The sequence below is a fragment of the Rousettus aegyptiacus genome, unplaced genomic scaffold (assembly GCF_014176215.1).
Source record: "Rousettus aegyptiacus isolate mRouAeg1 unplaced genomic scaffold, mRouAeg1.p scaffold_m13_p_2, whole genome shotgun sequence".
NCBI lineage: Eukaryota > Metazoa > Chordata > Mammalia > Chiroptera > Pteropodidae > Rousettus > Rousettus aegyptiacus.
The window spans coordinates 140,472,901-140,490,129 of NW_023416295.1; the positions used below are offsets into that span (position 1 = coordinate 140,472,901).

Below are 17,229 nucleotides of genomic sequence, written 5' to 3' on the forward strand. Positions count from 1 at the left end.
CTGTGGTCATATGTTTCTACTTCTCTTGGGAATTACATAGGAGTGAAATATGCCTGAACATGGGATAAATGTATGTTTACCTTTATAAGAAACTACCAAACCATTTTCCTTTCCAAGTTGTATCATTTTGCATTCCCACCAGCAATATATGCTTCTTTCTCAACACTTTGTATTGTCAGCTTTTTATTTATTTTTCTCTCTCAACCTTTTACATTTTAGCCATTCTAGTACATATGAAGTGGTATCTTTTCAGGTTTTTGTCATCTCTGATGTGATTTAGTTATCCCCGACCCTTTCTATCTCTTCCTGTTGAAACAATGATGTTAGGAATCCTTTCCTGTGGTACTTGGCCATTCATATATTTTCATTTGTGAATTGTTCGTTCAAATATTTTACCCATTTAAAAAATGGATTGTCTTATTGAGTTGTATGAGTTTTTAAAATATTCTAGATAAAAGTCCTTTGTCAGATGTATGTACTGCAAAGATTGTAACATTCAGGTTTTTTTGGGGAAAAAAAGATTTTTGAACACAAAATGCAATCTAACAATAGGAAAATAAATTTGTTCTATTTTTTTAAATGCTAGTTTACTTTTTTCATACTATATGTACATAATTTTTTTTAACATTTTATTTTTTTATTCCCTCCCCAATTCTATTTTTGATGTAGGTTTGCTATTGTTCTGGAGGAAAACATGTACGCAATGATATATAGTTAATTCTTAATTTCCTTTTCAATTGTTTCATTGCAGCTTAATGCTGAATATATTTACACAGTGTCATTCTGAAGTGATAATTAGGAACATATCCAGGTATTTTCAAATTAGTGTGTACTCTTGTCATGTGTGACTATTCTCTTGAAAGCTCTAAGAAAGATTTTAGGGATTGTGTCTACTTTGAGAAGATTTATATATCATAATTCAATGAATTGTATTTGGGGGCTTCTTTCTATTTTTTCCTCTTTAAAACGTTAATGCAGGGCTTACAAACTCATAAATCAGTTACTTTTCAAATGAACAAAAAGTGGCATGTCTCTTGGCTGGTGCAAACGGTAAATTAGTTATCTATTGTGTTTTGTTTGATTAGTCTAGAATCTAACAAACATTCCGTTTGGAGCTGTAACCAAAAATAGGAGAAACACACATACATCCAGTTACTCCTTTCCCTCCTTATTAGTGAAGTTGTTTTACCTATTTCAGTACCCTGTATATGAGGAGAAGCAATAACTAACTATATAACAGCAAATTAGCAAATGTTCATAAATATGTTACGGATACTACAACTTGTGTATCTTCCTAGCAGTATCAATGGCTTGTTACTACCTAGATAACCATCCTTCTTTTATTCATTCAGTAAATATAAGTTGAGGGGCTACGTGGAACCAGGGTTCTGCTAGACACTGGAAATATGATGAACCAGACAGCAGGACTCCTGCTCTGTGCAGCTTACAATCCAGCTAAGAAGACACAGAAAAAGTCATTGAAAGTGTTCTGAAGGAAAAGTTCAGGGTACAATAGGAGCTAAAGGTCAATTATCCTGGTTGTGGTTCACTCTTTTTTTCTTACATTTCAAAATAGATGAGAGAAAAAAATGAGGATACAAGCTACTGTAAATGAGGGTATGTATGCATACATTTCTCCCAGGAAGAACAGTATTCAGTCGAATGATTGAGGTTTGCTTGGTCTCTGTCTACTGCCCTGGAAGGTTTGCTTGTGACTACAGTGGTGTTCATGATGCCTGATCACCACCCTATCTTATACTCTTCTACTCTATTTTGAAATAGAGTGGTGTGGAAGGGATGACAATGTGGAGATGGAATCCATTCAATTTTTCACCTTTCAAAGGAATGAGAACTGGTTGGTGAGCTCCTCTGAAGAATGGATAATCAGAGGAAAGAGCAGGGTTAAGAAAGCCATGGCCTTGTAAGGAGCAGAGTTCAGGGTCTAATTCCCGTTGCCTTATCAGTCTAGGATTGTACCTGCAGGGAGAGCTGATGGTATCAAATGAGTACAGAGCTGAGGAATTGGAGCGCCTTGGTTATTTTACACTGACCTGGAAAATATCAGGACAAATTACGGAATTGCTGGGGAGTGGGGGGGGGGGTGGGAGGGGATACGGGCGGCGGGAACTGGCAGTGGTAGTCCTTTTAGAAGTCTCAATGCTTTGTGGATATTGAGTGTTTTTTTTTTCTCCCACCGCTGAGTTGTCACCAATTCACCTAAGAAAGGATGGCTTGTGAATGGGGGTGAGGGCTTGGGGAAGGATTCAAGGACTAGGAGCTTAAAATTAGATAGACATCTGCTTCTGTCGCAGTTTAAAACGTGTTGATGGTCCAGACCGTTGTGGAAAATGATCTCAAAGAGGCTGTTAAGCTTTCTTCAAAGCTGCATTAAAAAACAAAACAACAACAAAAACAACATTAGGGTAGGTAGCATCTCTTTAGGAGGCAGAATCCCGCTAGCTGGTTGGAGGAGGTCAAGAGGCGTGTGTGCGCGCGCGCGCGCGCACGGCCACAACGCGTGCTCCTCTCGCGCGCGCCCTCCCCACCGCCCGTCTTCCTCGGCCCCACGCGCGGGTCCCGGGCGCCCCCGCCCTCCCGGCGCTCGCACAGCCCGAGCGCCGCTCAGCTGACCGGCAGGCGCCAGACGCCGGGGCTCCCAGCTCGCGAGCGCAGCTGCGGCGGCGCGAGCCTCTCACGCCGACACTCCCCCTGCGCGCCCATCCCCCACCGGGACCGGGATCGGGACCGACTGGGCGCGAGCCCGCGGCCGCTTCCCCTGCGCCGAGCGAGCACCGAGGCTGCGGTGACGGGCGGCGACTGCGCGGCCATGGGCGCGCCGGTGTCGCCCTAGGACAGGCGCGCGGAGACCGCAGCCGGAGCAGCAGCCTTGGCAGCTATCAGCCTTCGCGAGCGGCGGCGGCGGCGGCGGCGGCGGCGGCAGGAGCGGTGCGGCCGGGATGAGCGGGAGCGGCGCGGCGCCCGGCCCGGGCTCGGGCTCCTCCCCGGCCGCCTGCCGTTTCGCGCACTACTTCGTGCTGTGCGGGATCGACGCGGACAGTGGGCTGGAGCCGGACGAGCTGGCGGGTAAGGCCGGCTGCGGCGGCGCGGGACGCCGGGGACGCGCGGGAGGCGGGGTGCGGGCTCCAGACAAAGTCAGCTCCCGGCGGCGCCCGCTTCCCGGCCGGACGGGCGCTCGGGCAGCGATTTAATGACATTGTTATTTATTCCGCGTGCAGGGTGCGCTCCTGAGCCCGCGGGCGACGTGCCGCCCTGGCGCGTCCGCCCCGGGCTCTCGCCTCCCGGGCGTGGGGTTATTAATCATGGGAGCGGGGGCAGGGGTGGGGGGTGGCCCCGAGGGCACGGCCCCCACTAGCACGCTGGCCCCCTCGCCTGCAGCTGCACGCGGAGGCGGCCAGTGAGTCACCGGGCACGTTGACTCCCCTGCCTCGCTGCGATCCCGTGTATCCCACTCCTCCCCCCCCACCCCCTGCGCCCCGGCTGCGAAGTTTCAGCCCCTACACGTGACGCGGCGAACAGGCCCCCTCGGGGAAGGGAGCGTCCGCGACAGCTGGGATGCGGGGCGAGTCCCCACCAAGGCGGTGGTGGCCCTGCGGGGCGAGCGCAGGGCGGGAGGCGAGTTGGACTTCATCCCTGTTCCCGGTCCGCGCCGCCTCCCGCCTCGGGTTCTGCGATGACGGTCGAGTCACCTTTTGGAATCCTGTCGATTTGGCAGTGTCACGGAGCTGGCGAGGACCTTTGAACGCTGGGGACCGGCACGACGCTTTGTTGACACTGCGGACACTGTTCCCGAGTTTCAGTAGTTAGATATTTTCCCCTCTGTTGGGCGCACTGTGTGTTACTGCCTGGGTTTTCCTGGAGGGGCTCTCGTCCCTCCTCTTGACTCATTTGATGGCGCAGTGCAGGGTTGAGCTTGGGAACCAACGCTGGGAAAAGGGGCCGTTAAAGGATGGTGGGTGGGAGGTAGGTGGGAGGGGGGTGGTGGGAAGGAGTGCGCAGTGCCGAAGGGAGGCCCGGGAGAAACGACTGATTTCATTTTTCACGCCTGTTTCTTTCTGCGTGCCTTCTTGGATCTGAATCTTGATTTTTTTTTTTTTTAAATGGGTAAGACAAGTGACATCTACTGCCTGAACTTTATCTGTGTCAGTGTTAAGCAGATCGCTGCCTTTCAGAACTGCTTCCTTTGGAACACAACATTCCTTGTTGATTGCATCGATGTGTGTGTGTGTGTGGTTTTTTTTTTTTCCCTCTCATTTTGGATGGATAGGGGACTGGGCATAATGTATTAAATAATAAACAATAGTAAACAAAACTTCAGCCTCAAGATATAGTACCCATCAACGTATATCTTCTCTGAGTATCTTTTTAAGTCAGTTTCACAGCAAAACATTTTCAACAAAACCTATAAGTCTACTTTTAGTTAAAAATTTTTTGAAAAAGAGACATGACTACCAGGTTTTTCTTTATGTGTAATTAATGTACTGTGTCTTCAACTAAGATTTCATGTTAAGGAATATCAAGTTAGAAAAAACTTTCTAAATTTATATAAGTCTGCAGAGGGATTTGGAGAGATTCATCTTTGGGGATTGGTGAAGGGATTATTTCATTTTCTAGTATTTCTTCTTCCCTAAGCATCCTAAAAATTTATGGTACCAAGTCTGTTAGGAGGCTTTCTCAGTGGTGACTGATGAAAGGAGAAAGCCTGTATTTTTTTCCTTCTCCATCTCAAGTCTCTATGCCTAGTAAAACTAAAACACCTGTAGAGATGTGGCTTGGGACTCTTTGGGCATAGTGCAAATAGCTTTAACAAAATTAAAACAGTAAAAAATTTATTAATGCATTTTTTAGACAAACTGGCTTTTCCTTTTATAATACTATGTGTGAGTGTGGGCAGTTAAGATTTCCTCATAATACTTAGTGTTTTGAAGTAACGATTTTACCCGATATATTTCAATATCAACAGATAGTTGAATGACAAAGCAATCAAAAACCCTTGCCACTTAGCCCCTACATTCTAGTGTAAACAAATAGTGAAAATATATATAGTTTGCCAGACACTAATATGTGCTATGAGGAAAAATAAAGCAGGGAAATGAGGCTAGGGTAGTGCCAACAACATGGGTTAGGTGGTGGGGTTGTGATTTTAAGTAAGATGGTTAGGGGAGCCTTACGGATTAAGTTGACATTTGAACAAGCCCTGAAGGTTTCAGGGAAGTAAGCCACGTAGATGGTCTTGGGGAACAACGCTGTAGGCACAGTAAACGGCTCGCACAAAGACCTGAGGTGGGGTAGTGCCCAGTTTGTGCAGGTAACAGCAAGAAGACCAGTGTGGTTGGAGCTGGGCGGGGCGGGGGGGTTGGGTGGGGGCCGTGTGGGGACGGTGCAGGGAGTAGTAGATATGACCATAGAGAAGTGATAGGGGAGATTCTGTAGGGCCTCATAGGAGAGTTCTTAAGCTTTTACTTGGAGGTGAGAAACCACTGGGAAGGTTTTGAGCAGTGTAATGATGAGATCTGATGTAATCCAAAAGGATTACTGTGGCTGCCGTGTCGACTAGACTATATCCTGTGCAAGGATAGAGGTAGACTAATTAGGAGGGTCTTTTTCATTATTTGAGTTGAGAGTGGTTGATGGCTTGGACCAAGGCAGTAGCTATGAAGTGATATGCTGGATATATTTTGAAGGTAGAGCCAGCAGAACTGGCTGATGAATGGGATATGGTATTCATATTCAAAGAAAATAATCAAAGATGACTCCGAGAGTTTCAGCCTAAACAATTATAAGCATTTCTATTTATTGAAATTGGAAGACTGGTGGAGAAGCAGGCTAGAGAAGATTAGTTCAGTTTTGGGCATGTTAAGTTTCAGGTGCCCGTTAGACATTCAAATGGAGATATCAAGTAGGCAAAGACATCTCTCAGGGGTCTAAATTTATATTTAGATATAAGTGAAAGCCATGAAATTGGGTAATATCACCCAGGGAGTGAGTACAGATAGGAAAGAGAAGAGGCTCAAGGATTGTCTTGAGTCCCAGAAACACTCCAATGTTCACAGGTGGGGTGGATGAAGAGGAGACATTATCAAGGAGATTAAGAAGCGTGGCCAGTGAGATGAGCGGAAAACAGAAAATGTAGTGTCATGTTCCAAACTCACAGTCTTGTCATGTCTCTTTCCATCAAGCTGCATTTGGGGATCAAGGAAACAAGGCCAGTGAGGTAGGCAAATTAGTCAGAAGATTGTTTCTGTTTTGCTGCATTAGCTTCCAAGTTAATAAAAGTTAAGTTTCTATTTTACTTTTCTGGAACAGATCTATTTTTATCACATTGTTTTTTAGCAAGTTGATGCCTGCCTATAGAAGGTTTTAATTGACTTCTGTTAAACATACATTTTACAAGTTGCTTCATAGACTGTTTCTTAATACATGCATGTTCCTAGAATTTATACTCTGCAGGTGGCGGGACATTGAAATCAAGTTAAGGACACAAACTATATGATCTAGCAGCAATTAAATGGGCTAAGACCTTATGATAAAGTTAACAGGTCCTTAAAATTGTTTTCTGGACACTTCCCAGTTAAGACCAGCTTTACCAACAATAGAAAAGACTTGTCTCATCTCAAATAGGTCTTCTAACAGGTGGAAATAATTTAAACATATAAATAAAAAAATATTTTTCAATGGAGGACCTGGAAATTTTATGGGGAGGGACACACACACAGTATACACACACGTACACACATATGTGTATGCGTGTCTTTACATATACAGATATACTGGTATTATGCATTGTTCTTTCCCTAGCACATCTTAGCTGTTAGGCTTCTCTCATTCACTGTATATTTTCAATTTATACTTCATCCATAAACAAAAATGTCTTACATGCTAAAGCAGAAATGTTTAAATTTCCTTTAAATGTTAACGATACAAAAAAACTTTCAAACCAGTTTTTTATTGTATAAAGAAGGAAAGAGATGTAAGTAGAAATAAGTTATTGGAATTAGTTGATATGAGAGAAGGTAGATGTCATTTTGAAATTTTCTTTTATGGCCCATTCAAAGACCTAGCTATGGGAATTTACGTGGTTTGATTTACAGCAGTAGATCTTTTAGGCAATGGAAAAATAAAGAACATACTTAGACCTTTATTTAAATAACATAAATATGTAAGTCCCCAAGAGGAAAGAGTTTTGCCTCTCTCTTTCCTAGTACCTTATACATAGTACACCGTGTTTAATAAGTGAATGACTATGAGGTTTACATATGAGTCTACAAATTGTGTGGTGACCAGAATGTTCTTAAAGTATTCCCGTGGTAGCCTGGATTCAGTCCTGCTGGTAGACATTGAAGTCTGATGGGTGAGGTTCCTGCCACAGGCATTTGTTTAGCTCTCTTCCTTGGTGTCTCTAAGCTATTTATTTTTAGCTTTGATTACCGTGGGTGTGGTTTCCAGAAGAGCTTAGAGGCGGTGGAGACCTTGGTCTAAATTCAGATACAAAATTTAGTTGAGACTGACAGAATATCATGCCATGATAGTTGTGGAAGGGACCTTAGACACCATTTACATTGAAGAACCAAGGCTGAGAGATGAAGGGTCCTCTCAGAGGTCACATTTGATCAGCAGCAGACATCAGACTAGAGCCTGGTTGTTATAGTACACTGTGCTCCACAGTTATTTTATGTAATCTCAGAAAAAATACAAGCTTTACTTGAGTTCAAGCATTTCAGGCTTGCCCTTATTCCAGGCTGAATGTCATAGTCAAGACTGCTAAAGTATGTCTTTGCAAAATAATGGCCAGGCTTGGGTGGGATGGGAGTGGCCCTGGCCACCATTATTGGTAGTGCCTCAATTGTTAGATTTGTTGATATCCTTGGCCCACAACAGATTATGTTTGGGAGGTCTGGCATGGTCACTAGGGGAGTAGGGAAGGAGTAATACAAGAATCAGCCTCCATTCTAGTGAGGCCAAAGAAGATTCAAGGCCAGTTGTTCTGGTATAGTGATAACTTGGTTTTAAAAATCCACTGGAAATGAACTGTAGTGAAATTGGTCCAATAGTGGGTACAGCTAAATTTCTGTGATAATCCCTGGGCTTAGACATCTGCTCCATTTGTTAAGGCAGGACAGACCAGAGAAGATGAGATGGGAAGGGATAGGGAAGAAGGGAGACGTGTGTGTCTTTGGAGGAGGAGAAAATTGTTAGAGAAAAGGAGAGAAAGGGGATGGGGATAGATAAAGGAGGCTGGAGGAGTACAAGTAATATTTGCTGCTGAGGTGTGAATATATCCTTTTGCTTGGATTTCCACTCCTGGTCACAGACACTCTTGGGGTAATAAAGTAAATGTCTAGAATGCGATGCATTATTAGCCATAATTTCTATGATACTCCATATGGAAGAAATCATTTTCCTCTTCTATGATCTATTGGAGGATAAAGACAGTTACTACATATGGCAGTTTAGGAAACAAGTGTCACATCTCCAGATCTTTAACATTTTGGGTTGATAATGACCTAAATTTTATTTTGGTAAAGTATAAAAAACCACTACACTTTGGATTAATTACTTAATGTTAAATGCTTACAGTGTACCAGGTTGTGGAATATTTAGGTGACAGTCGCCATTTGGTAAGAATCTATAATGAAATAGCAATAATACAATAACTTACATTTATTTAGTACTTTCTTCATGCACTGTGCTAAATGCTTCATAGCTATTACCTTGTTTAATCCTGATCACAACCGTAGGAAGTGGCACTGTTTTCCTGTATTACAGATGAGGAAACAGAGGTTGAGTTTAAGTATTTCACACAGGTTCATGTAAGTGAGAAACCTGGATGGATAGTCCATGATCCATCTATGCCCATAACAACTGCATTTGCTGCCTCCTTAGTAATACACTAAATCATACAGATCGGAACCCTACTTGGATAACTATAATCAAATGAGACCGTCTTTTAACTTTTCTATATAGGAAAGATAATTAAGAGGAAGACTACTGGTCTCTGTGACCTCTATGGCTTGACCTCGCTGGTTTCTTCTTATGGCTAGGACTGATAATGTCTATCGTCTGTATTTGTTTATAAAGATAAGATATTACCATATAAATATAGGCATTGACTACATAAATAAAAACACTTTCAGTTTTTTTAACCTCTTTGTTCCTCTTACTGGGTTTTGTCTTCTGTCTTTTCTTAGCATAAATTGTTACTCATTATTAGATAAGTTTATAATTTTTGAAAGGAATGTGTAGTTTCTTGTGAAACCATGGCTGCCAGGGCAGTGAGACAGTAGTTAAAACTGACACGTAGTCAGAAGCCAAGATTCCAGCCCCGGCCTGTCTCTTAGGACAGCTCTGGGCCTCAGTGTTTTCATCTGTCTCGAGAGGGTTAACCGAGATGGCTGATTTCCCAACATACCACTCCTCTCTTCCATGGGCCTGAAATTGTTTTCAAGTAAAAAAATCTAGATGCATCAGTTAAAAAAAATTAATCCTAAATGACAAAACATGAGGACTAATATATCCCACATACACCACATGAAGACCAATCGAGTAATTACAATTTCTGCTACAAGGAAAGGGGGAAAAAAATCAATCTGTACATTTTTCTTTACAGGAAGGGTGCGATTTTTAATAAGCTTTTGAAATCAGTTCATGGACTCTCAGTTATTACTACCTACATGGGCTCTTAGAGATCCAGGGACCTTTGTTTGAAATTACCGTATTAGATAATTTCTAGAAGTCTGTATTCTGGTATTTTGGATGATGTTGCCAGTTATCCACAAAATAGCTGGTGGGATCTTAGAATAATTTTTTTTCCACTTTAACTTTTTCAGTATCTTTTTTTTTGTATTCAGATTAAGATTCAGACTCTTTACCCTGTATCTTAAATCTTTTCTGGCTGCCATACATAGACAGGGAGGGTGACTTATAAACAACAGAAATTTATTTCTCATAGCTCTGGGATTTAGGAAATTCAAGATCAGGATGTGGGCAGATTGGGTGTCTGAGAAGAGCTCTCTTCCTGGTTCATAGGTAGTCTTACTTGGAAGGAATGTATAGGCAAAAATCTCATTTATGAGGGCTCCACCCTTAGGACTTAAGCAAGTACCTCCCAAAGGACCAACCTCCAAATACCATCACATTGGGAATTTAAATTTCATCATATGAATTTTGGGGGGACACAAATATTTAGTCTATAAACCCTGGTTTACAAAGCTTTTGATGAGTTTCTCTCTACCTACCTTTGCTTCCTGTTCTGACTAGATCACTCTTTCTAACTACATTGGATTTCTTGTAGGTTCTTAAACAGAGCAAGCTTCTTATCTCATGGCCTGTTCATCTCTTCTCTTGCTGGAATCCTCTTCCCCTAGACCAGCATTGTCTGATATTACATGTGAGACACATTTGTAATTTTAAATATTCTAGTAGCCACATTTAAAAAATAGAAAACAGGTGATATTAATTTTAATGATATTTAATATATGCATCTAGGATACTATCTCAACATATAGTCAACAAAAATTATTAATGAGATACTTAACATTTTTTTGTTACTAAATCCTTAAAATCCAGTGTGTATTTAACACAGCATATCTCAGTTTGGACTAGCCATCTTTCAAGTGTTCAATGGCCACGTATGAGTAGGTGAGTGGCTACCCACCCTGTTGGACAGTGCAGCCCTACATCTTTGCAAGAAAGGCTTCTCCCCACCCTTCAGGTCTTTGCACACCTGTTTCCTCTTCAGAGTGGCCTTGCCAGACCATCCTGTGTAAAATAGTGTCCTTCTTCCCTCTGCCTGCCTCATTCTTGCCAGATGCCCTGCTTAATTTTCCTCATGACACTTATCCTGACAACATATTGTAGATGCATTTCTTTACTTTTACTTTTAAATGTCCATCTTCTCCAATAGATTGTTGGCTCCTAAAGGGTAGGACCTTTGTTTCTTGTTTATTATTGTACTACCCCTGGTAACCAGAATAATGCCTAGCTCATAATAGGGACTCAGATCGTTTGATTAAATGAATGAGATAATTTGAGATAGACAGAAATATAACTTATTTTATTACTGACAGGGGTTAATACATTTGATTTATGTGTGGGTTTTTAACCTCTAAAATAGAAGAAATAGAAGGTAGAGTTTTTTTTTTTTTTTTGAGAAGCTTGAGATTGATGAAAAAGCAAGAGTGTAGATGAGTGATTAGTTTTTTAAAAATACATATATCATCTTTGTGGTGAGCTACTAAAATTACTTGTCTATAATATATATTAGCCTATTCCTGCCCTTTGAAATAAACTGTAATAAGTAAAATTAATAACCGTTTTTTTCTTTACCAGCTTTATGCAAGCAAGCATGCAGGTATCAGCAAGGTTTTGACTCTTTAAAGCAAATAACATGTTTTATTTATTTATAAACTAGTGCCAAGTGATGAGCACATAAATAGTGGGTAGTGTTTGTGAAATTTCAGAAAGTGGTTGTGTTAAAGAGCACTTGTAGCATCAGTTGTGGTTTTAGTGGAGTATTTTAGGGAAATTGGATTCATAGTTTCCTTCTTCATGGGCATCACATCAGTTTGGGGCATGATAAGCCAGGATAGTTCTCTTTGCTTCTATAAAGTTTAGTTGTTTGTATATATTTTCCATTTATATTTTGTCTTTATTGTACTTTGTATAATGTTCTACCTAAAGCTTGACTTTTTAAGATGTCCTCATATGATGACCTTTTAGCCAGAGATTCCAAAAATTTTTAGCATGAGATTGTATTTTTCATATTACTTTCAAACAAAATGCAAAGATGGTTGGCTGAGTGTAAGGAGGTAAGAACTAAGAATTCTAGGAATAAAAGTGGAAGTATTTTATATATGCTGCTGAGACAGCACATCATGAAAATAGAAGAACATGAAACAATTGCTTTCTCAGACATCCCTGCACCTTTCCCAAGAATCCATGGCATTTATTATATTCTGAATTAAATATTGTAAATATTTTAATTAACATGGACTTCTTGAATTAATATTTTTTATTGATATATATGAATGGTACAGAAAACTTTTTGAAATAATGCTTTTTTTAAATGGCTTTAAAAGGTATATACTTGTACTCTTAAGTTAGAGGTAGCTCCAAGAAATCATCTTTATATGATGAAGCTATGAAAGTAGCGAACACTATTGGATCATGAATTATGATTGGTGATTTGTAAACATCTTTAATCGTTACAATAATAACTTGAAGGTATTTTTTTGCAAATGAGGATGCTGAGGTTTAAAGAGATGTTGTGTGACTCCCAGACAGTAAGAGCCAGAGCTGGGTTTGCATTCCAGGCTGTCTGGCTCCAAGGTAGAGCTTATTATAGAGTGCAGTAAGAATATGAGGAAGAATTTTAGAGTTGTAGAATCTTTCAAGATTGGCCATGCTGTGAAGGATGAGCATGCTCTGAATCCTTAGGTGCAGTGTGGACCTCTATATTTTAAACTGTGAAACCCAGTTTAAAGATATTTTTAAGTAGTCTCTTTTCTAGATCTCTGAGGCCTTATGATGTAAAACCACTTGTTGTGGGTAATTCTTTTCTGCCCAAGTCTGGAGAGTCCAGGTTTCTGCTCTGAAGACCATGTTTTCTTGCCCCTACCAGTCTTCCTCTTTTCTGGTACGTCACACTCTTACTGTCATTTATGTAACATGGGAAATTATTCTGTAGTTCGAAGACACATTAGTGTAGAAGCGATATTTAAATTACGTTTCTGATAGTCAGTTCCACAGTACAGCTTGTCACACGTTTGCTCAGACCAGGCTTTTGTACTTCTTTTTCCTCGTTCCTTTTTCAAAGATCACTCCTATTTTCACATTAGTCCTCATGAAGCCACCTTCTTTTTTCTCATTTGGTTGTCTCTGTTTTATAAAAACCTATAGAAGAAGAAATATTCTTTTGGCCAACATTTCCAATGTCATTAAAACCTCATAGCGAAGAAAAATTTCTCATGTTTAATTGACTCCTCCAGTTACCTTCATCCCCAGCAGAAACTGGGAAGAGTTTATGTGCCGCAGCTCTTCAGGTTTCCTGCGTTTTGTTCCTAACATCCCTTCGGTTTCTGTCCTTTTCCTTTTCTCATGGTCCTTTGAGAAAACAGGGACATTCTGCCAGGTAAACAATATTCTTTGTATACATTAAGTTTATATCATCCCCCCCCCCCCCGTAGATGGGACCTGAAATAGCAGGGAGGGATCGGTTTCCCCTAGCAGATGAGACATGAGTTGTTTTGAGGGGCAGTGAGCATCTCCTACTCTTGTACAGTTTCCTGCCCTGAATGTCCTCCCTGTCATAAGAATCAGCACCAATGTATCAACTGGAATTCCATAAGGATGAGATTGACTTTTGTAAGAATAGTGTGAGCAGTAGGAATTTAGGGCTGGTTTATAGGCGTAAAGTTTAGGATGATTCACTTCCAGGACCATAGTGTTTTGTTTCATTTTCTAGGTTAATTTCTCTTCAGTTTAAGGAAATTTAAATGGCTGGGGTAACAAGATAACAGATTGTTTAAAAATGTTTCCCATCTCCTGTCTCAAGTGTATTCTTTTTCTTAATAAATAAACTTGTCTGGATTTCAGAATATTCTGGCTTAGCTCCAGGGAACTGAGCTTTCGTACTTGACTTCATTTGCTTTGTGCCGTTGTTCACGAGAACAGTGACTGTGATTTCACAGTTTATTAAAACATAAGCATTGATACCACTGAGGTGATTATGCCAAAATAGGTTATTTTATTTAGTTGTTCTCTCTCCTGTCTGGCAGTGCTTATTTTTCCACTGGCAGCCCTGGCTATGGTTTGATTTTAAATAAATAGATGAAAGCTGTGTGTACTCGAATGCAAAATCTCGTTATTCCTCATGGCGAAGGACCATCAGGCCTCATTTGCTGTGAACCGTTTGTGAACCTCATTTGTCCCTGGTGGAAGGAACTAGTGGGAAGAGCATTCAGGTGTGGGTGTATGGAAGCTGGAAGGTGGCAGAAAACAAAAAATTAAAACCGCACCTGTTATTTCAAAGTCCTTTTATACTGATCTCGTTGATCTCTTTCTCACCCTTTCTTCTACTACATTTTATGGTTAGAGTGTGAGAAATGGGACAGAGGCATCCAGACCAATGCCCAGACCCTGGAGACCCCATAGATTTAATTGTCTACTGGAGGGGTCATAGCCTCCTGCACAAAGATCGTGCCTTTTGAAAGTTTAACAAGAATCATGCTCACTCTTCCCTGGAATGAAATCAAGCAGGAGTAAAAATTTAGCTTTTTCTGAATGTGGCTATAAGACCCAGAAGTAGACATAATTTGTTGAATCATTAAGGGGCACAGGCCTTGATGAGAAACGTCTGTTGACATGTATGCACATTTAGTATTTATTTCTGTGCTCCATTGAACTCTTGAATAGATCAGTCTCTTCTGTTGAAAGTCTTTGAGGGACAGCTGAAACATTGGTGTATGTGTGAGAGAGGGAGATTGGTGGTCCCTGCTGCCCCCCTCCCCCAATGTAGGGAGAAGAAAGAAGTAATTTCTTAAATACCTTGCTCTTAAGAATAAATTCTTTCGTAAAATTCAGATTTGCTTTGGGGCTTAAAGGAGAGTGTAAATGGTTGTATTATTTTAGTAATCACAACTGAATACTTTTTGAATACTGGAATAATGAGATATAGTCTCCTCTCAAGTGTGGGAACTATTTTGTGCCCTGTTCCCCTGTACCCTGACCTCTACCTTTTGACCTTGCTGCTTTGTGATGAGATTATGGGCCTTTGAGTTTTTCTCCAGTCTGCCCAGGTTTCCTTACACAGCAACATAAAGCTTTAAGCTTCCTTGAAAGACGTCCTTAGAATTGAGGATAACATTCAGATTTAATGTAGGCATGAATTTTATAAATTTTTTTATTTGAAAAGCCTGTCTATATATTTTCTAATAAGAACTTTCTAGTTTTTGTGGGTGTGTATATGACTATGTTCTTCCTTTGGCGTAAAACATTGTAAAGTAATTATGCTTATTTAGGGAGAGGCTAAAAATTAGAAGTTTCCGGGATGAGAAAACCCAAGAGAGACCCAACTAAACAGTTGCCTTTTTAGGTACGAGAAGTTAAAATTTAGATTCAGGGGCTGTCATTCGAGAGCAACAAATTGAATATTTTCAGAAATAATCAATGCTTTAATATGCTTATCTTATAAACACTTTTTAAGATACCTTATCAGATGCCTAAAATAGAGTAGAAAGAGAATCGGGGACAGGGAAAAGGAAATAAACTTATCTGTGTTTGCTACTTGTTAGTAGTTCATAAAAGAGAATTTTTTTTTTTTTTTGAGAGGATAAAATTAGTGTCAGAATAAAGGTTTGGGGGTTATCTATGTATTTTACTATTGTTTTGCAGACTGTTATCAAGTTTATCCAGAAAACTAAACATTTGCTCTATTTCAGACATTTTAGTAGAACTTTCTGAGGAATGTCTGTTTTATGCACTGTCAGAAGAGTTTTTAATAATGAAGCGTTAGGTTTACATGGCACTTTCCTGCTACTGAATGTTCCACTAGGACTGAGGATAAATAAAATAATTGGTTTGAAATAATAAGAGTCAGTGACTGCTTTTTAAAAAATTATGGCTTTTACATTATAAAAGTAATATGTGCTGAGTTTAAAAACTGGACATTACAGGATTGCATTAAAGAAAATAATCAGCTATTATCCCAAAGGGGTGGAATTTAAAATGAAAATAGAAGTTCTAATTTCTGGTCACTAACTAAAAGCCAGAGCGACAGTTTTACTGAGGTAGTGTAGTTAAAGGGGCTGAGCAACAACCCAAGAAACACAGTAAGATTTTTTTTTCCAAGTCCTTGCCACTAATTTAGTATATGACATCTGTAAAGATCTCTGCAATTGTTGATTGAAAGAGTGAATGAATAAATAAAATGGAGTTGTCAACCTCAGGTGTTTACTTTGAGTGATAAAAATTAAATCATTAGTGCTTGCAACACTTTTGTTTTTTTTAACCCAAATCCTCACTATCAGTAATTAAAGAGAAATGGGAAAAGAAAGAGTAGCTTTGACTCTCAGGAGTTTAAAGCTAAAATAATCTGTTTAAACTTTTTTTTTCTTTCCCTCCATTATGGGAAAGAGGAAAGCACTGGTGACAAATGAGATGGGAAGACAGGAAGGAGAAACTCGTAAGCAAAAGAGACAGTTCAGTGACAAATAAGATGAAGTCTTGATCCCTGACTTACTGGGAATCTGATTTACTCATAATCAGTAGCAGAAGGGAAATACATTTAGACAGTGTAAGAAACCCCCAATGGAAAATCTGGCTGTGTACCTTCAGGTTGTTGGGAGAGAGAAATAGCTTAGGGAGGCTGAATCTAGAAGCCACAGCAGATATGACACTTGTCCCTGACAGCTCCCTTCCTGTCTCCCATGTAAGGGTCGTGCAAACATTTCATGATCGGAGCTGGCAGTGGCTGCCGAGAATGCAGAGAATGCCTGACGTTTCCCTTTCCATGTAGCAGAATAATAAGAACAGGGTCAGTCTTTTCATTGTCTTGCTCCGATTTGGCTGTTGGTGCTCTTAGATCCTTTTGGGAAATGACTTTTCTCCTAAAACACACTTATCATGAGTTTCATATGTTTAAACCAACCAACCAACCAACCAACCAAAGATCTTAAACCAAAGAAATCTTTGTCATAGTAATTGGAAAAACTTATACAAGGACAGATGAGCTTCCTTCATTTCATTTAAATATATTACTTTACTGACATGAATATGACTTTTATTAGTAATGACCGTGCATTTAAAAAATTTTTTTTTTAGTAAACAAAACTCCAAAATAAAATTTTTTTCAAAAAAGAATTCTAGTTCTTATCTGGAGAAATATTATTTGCATTTTTGTTTCTGTTTAGTTATTTTTTAGGATGGGCTGAATTGAAGTGAATTTTAATTGCTTTAAGTACTGTGACGCATTGCTTATTTAAAAAGTTTTTGGAGACTACTATAACAGTCGCAAAAGAAAGTAAAGGGGCAAACCATGGGGAAAGGGTGTTTATTTATGGCTAGATCTTTGTTTCCACTTTTTGTTTCTAGAACTAGAAATAAAAAGAGATCTGTAGATTAGTCTGCTTTAAGCATTTGATGGAGTGGGAGATGAGTTGGGAAGAGAGGTTGAATCTAGCTTTTGGAGGATTTTTCTATCAGAATAGATCAAAG

The 17,229-nt window shown here is 40.2% G+C and overlaps 1 protein-coding gene across 6 annotated transcripts in view; it reads left to right on the plus strand.

Moving 5' to 3' along the window:
• Positions 1-2,605: 2,605 nt before the first annotated feature.
• DENND5B (DENN domain containing 5B) overlaps positions 2,606-17,229 on the plus strand; it is a 135,197-nt gene continuing 120,573 nt past the window's right edge. The window contains exon 1 of one of the 6 annotated variants that reach the window (XM_016152058.2): positions 2,606-3,084. In XM_016152058.2, the coding sequence (XP_016007544.2) occupies positions 2,958-3,084 (127 nt within the window). In that variant the 5' untranslated portion in view covers positions 2,606-2,957. The remainder of the gene's footprint in view (positions 3,085-17,229) is intronic. The other 5 variants (XM_016152055.2, XM_036236684.1, XM_036236685.1 and 2 more) reach the window with 5 other exon arrangements.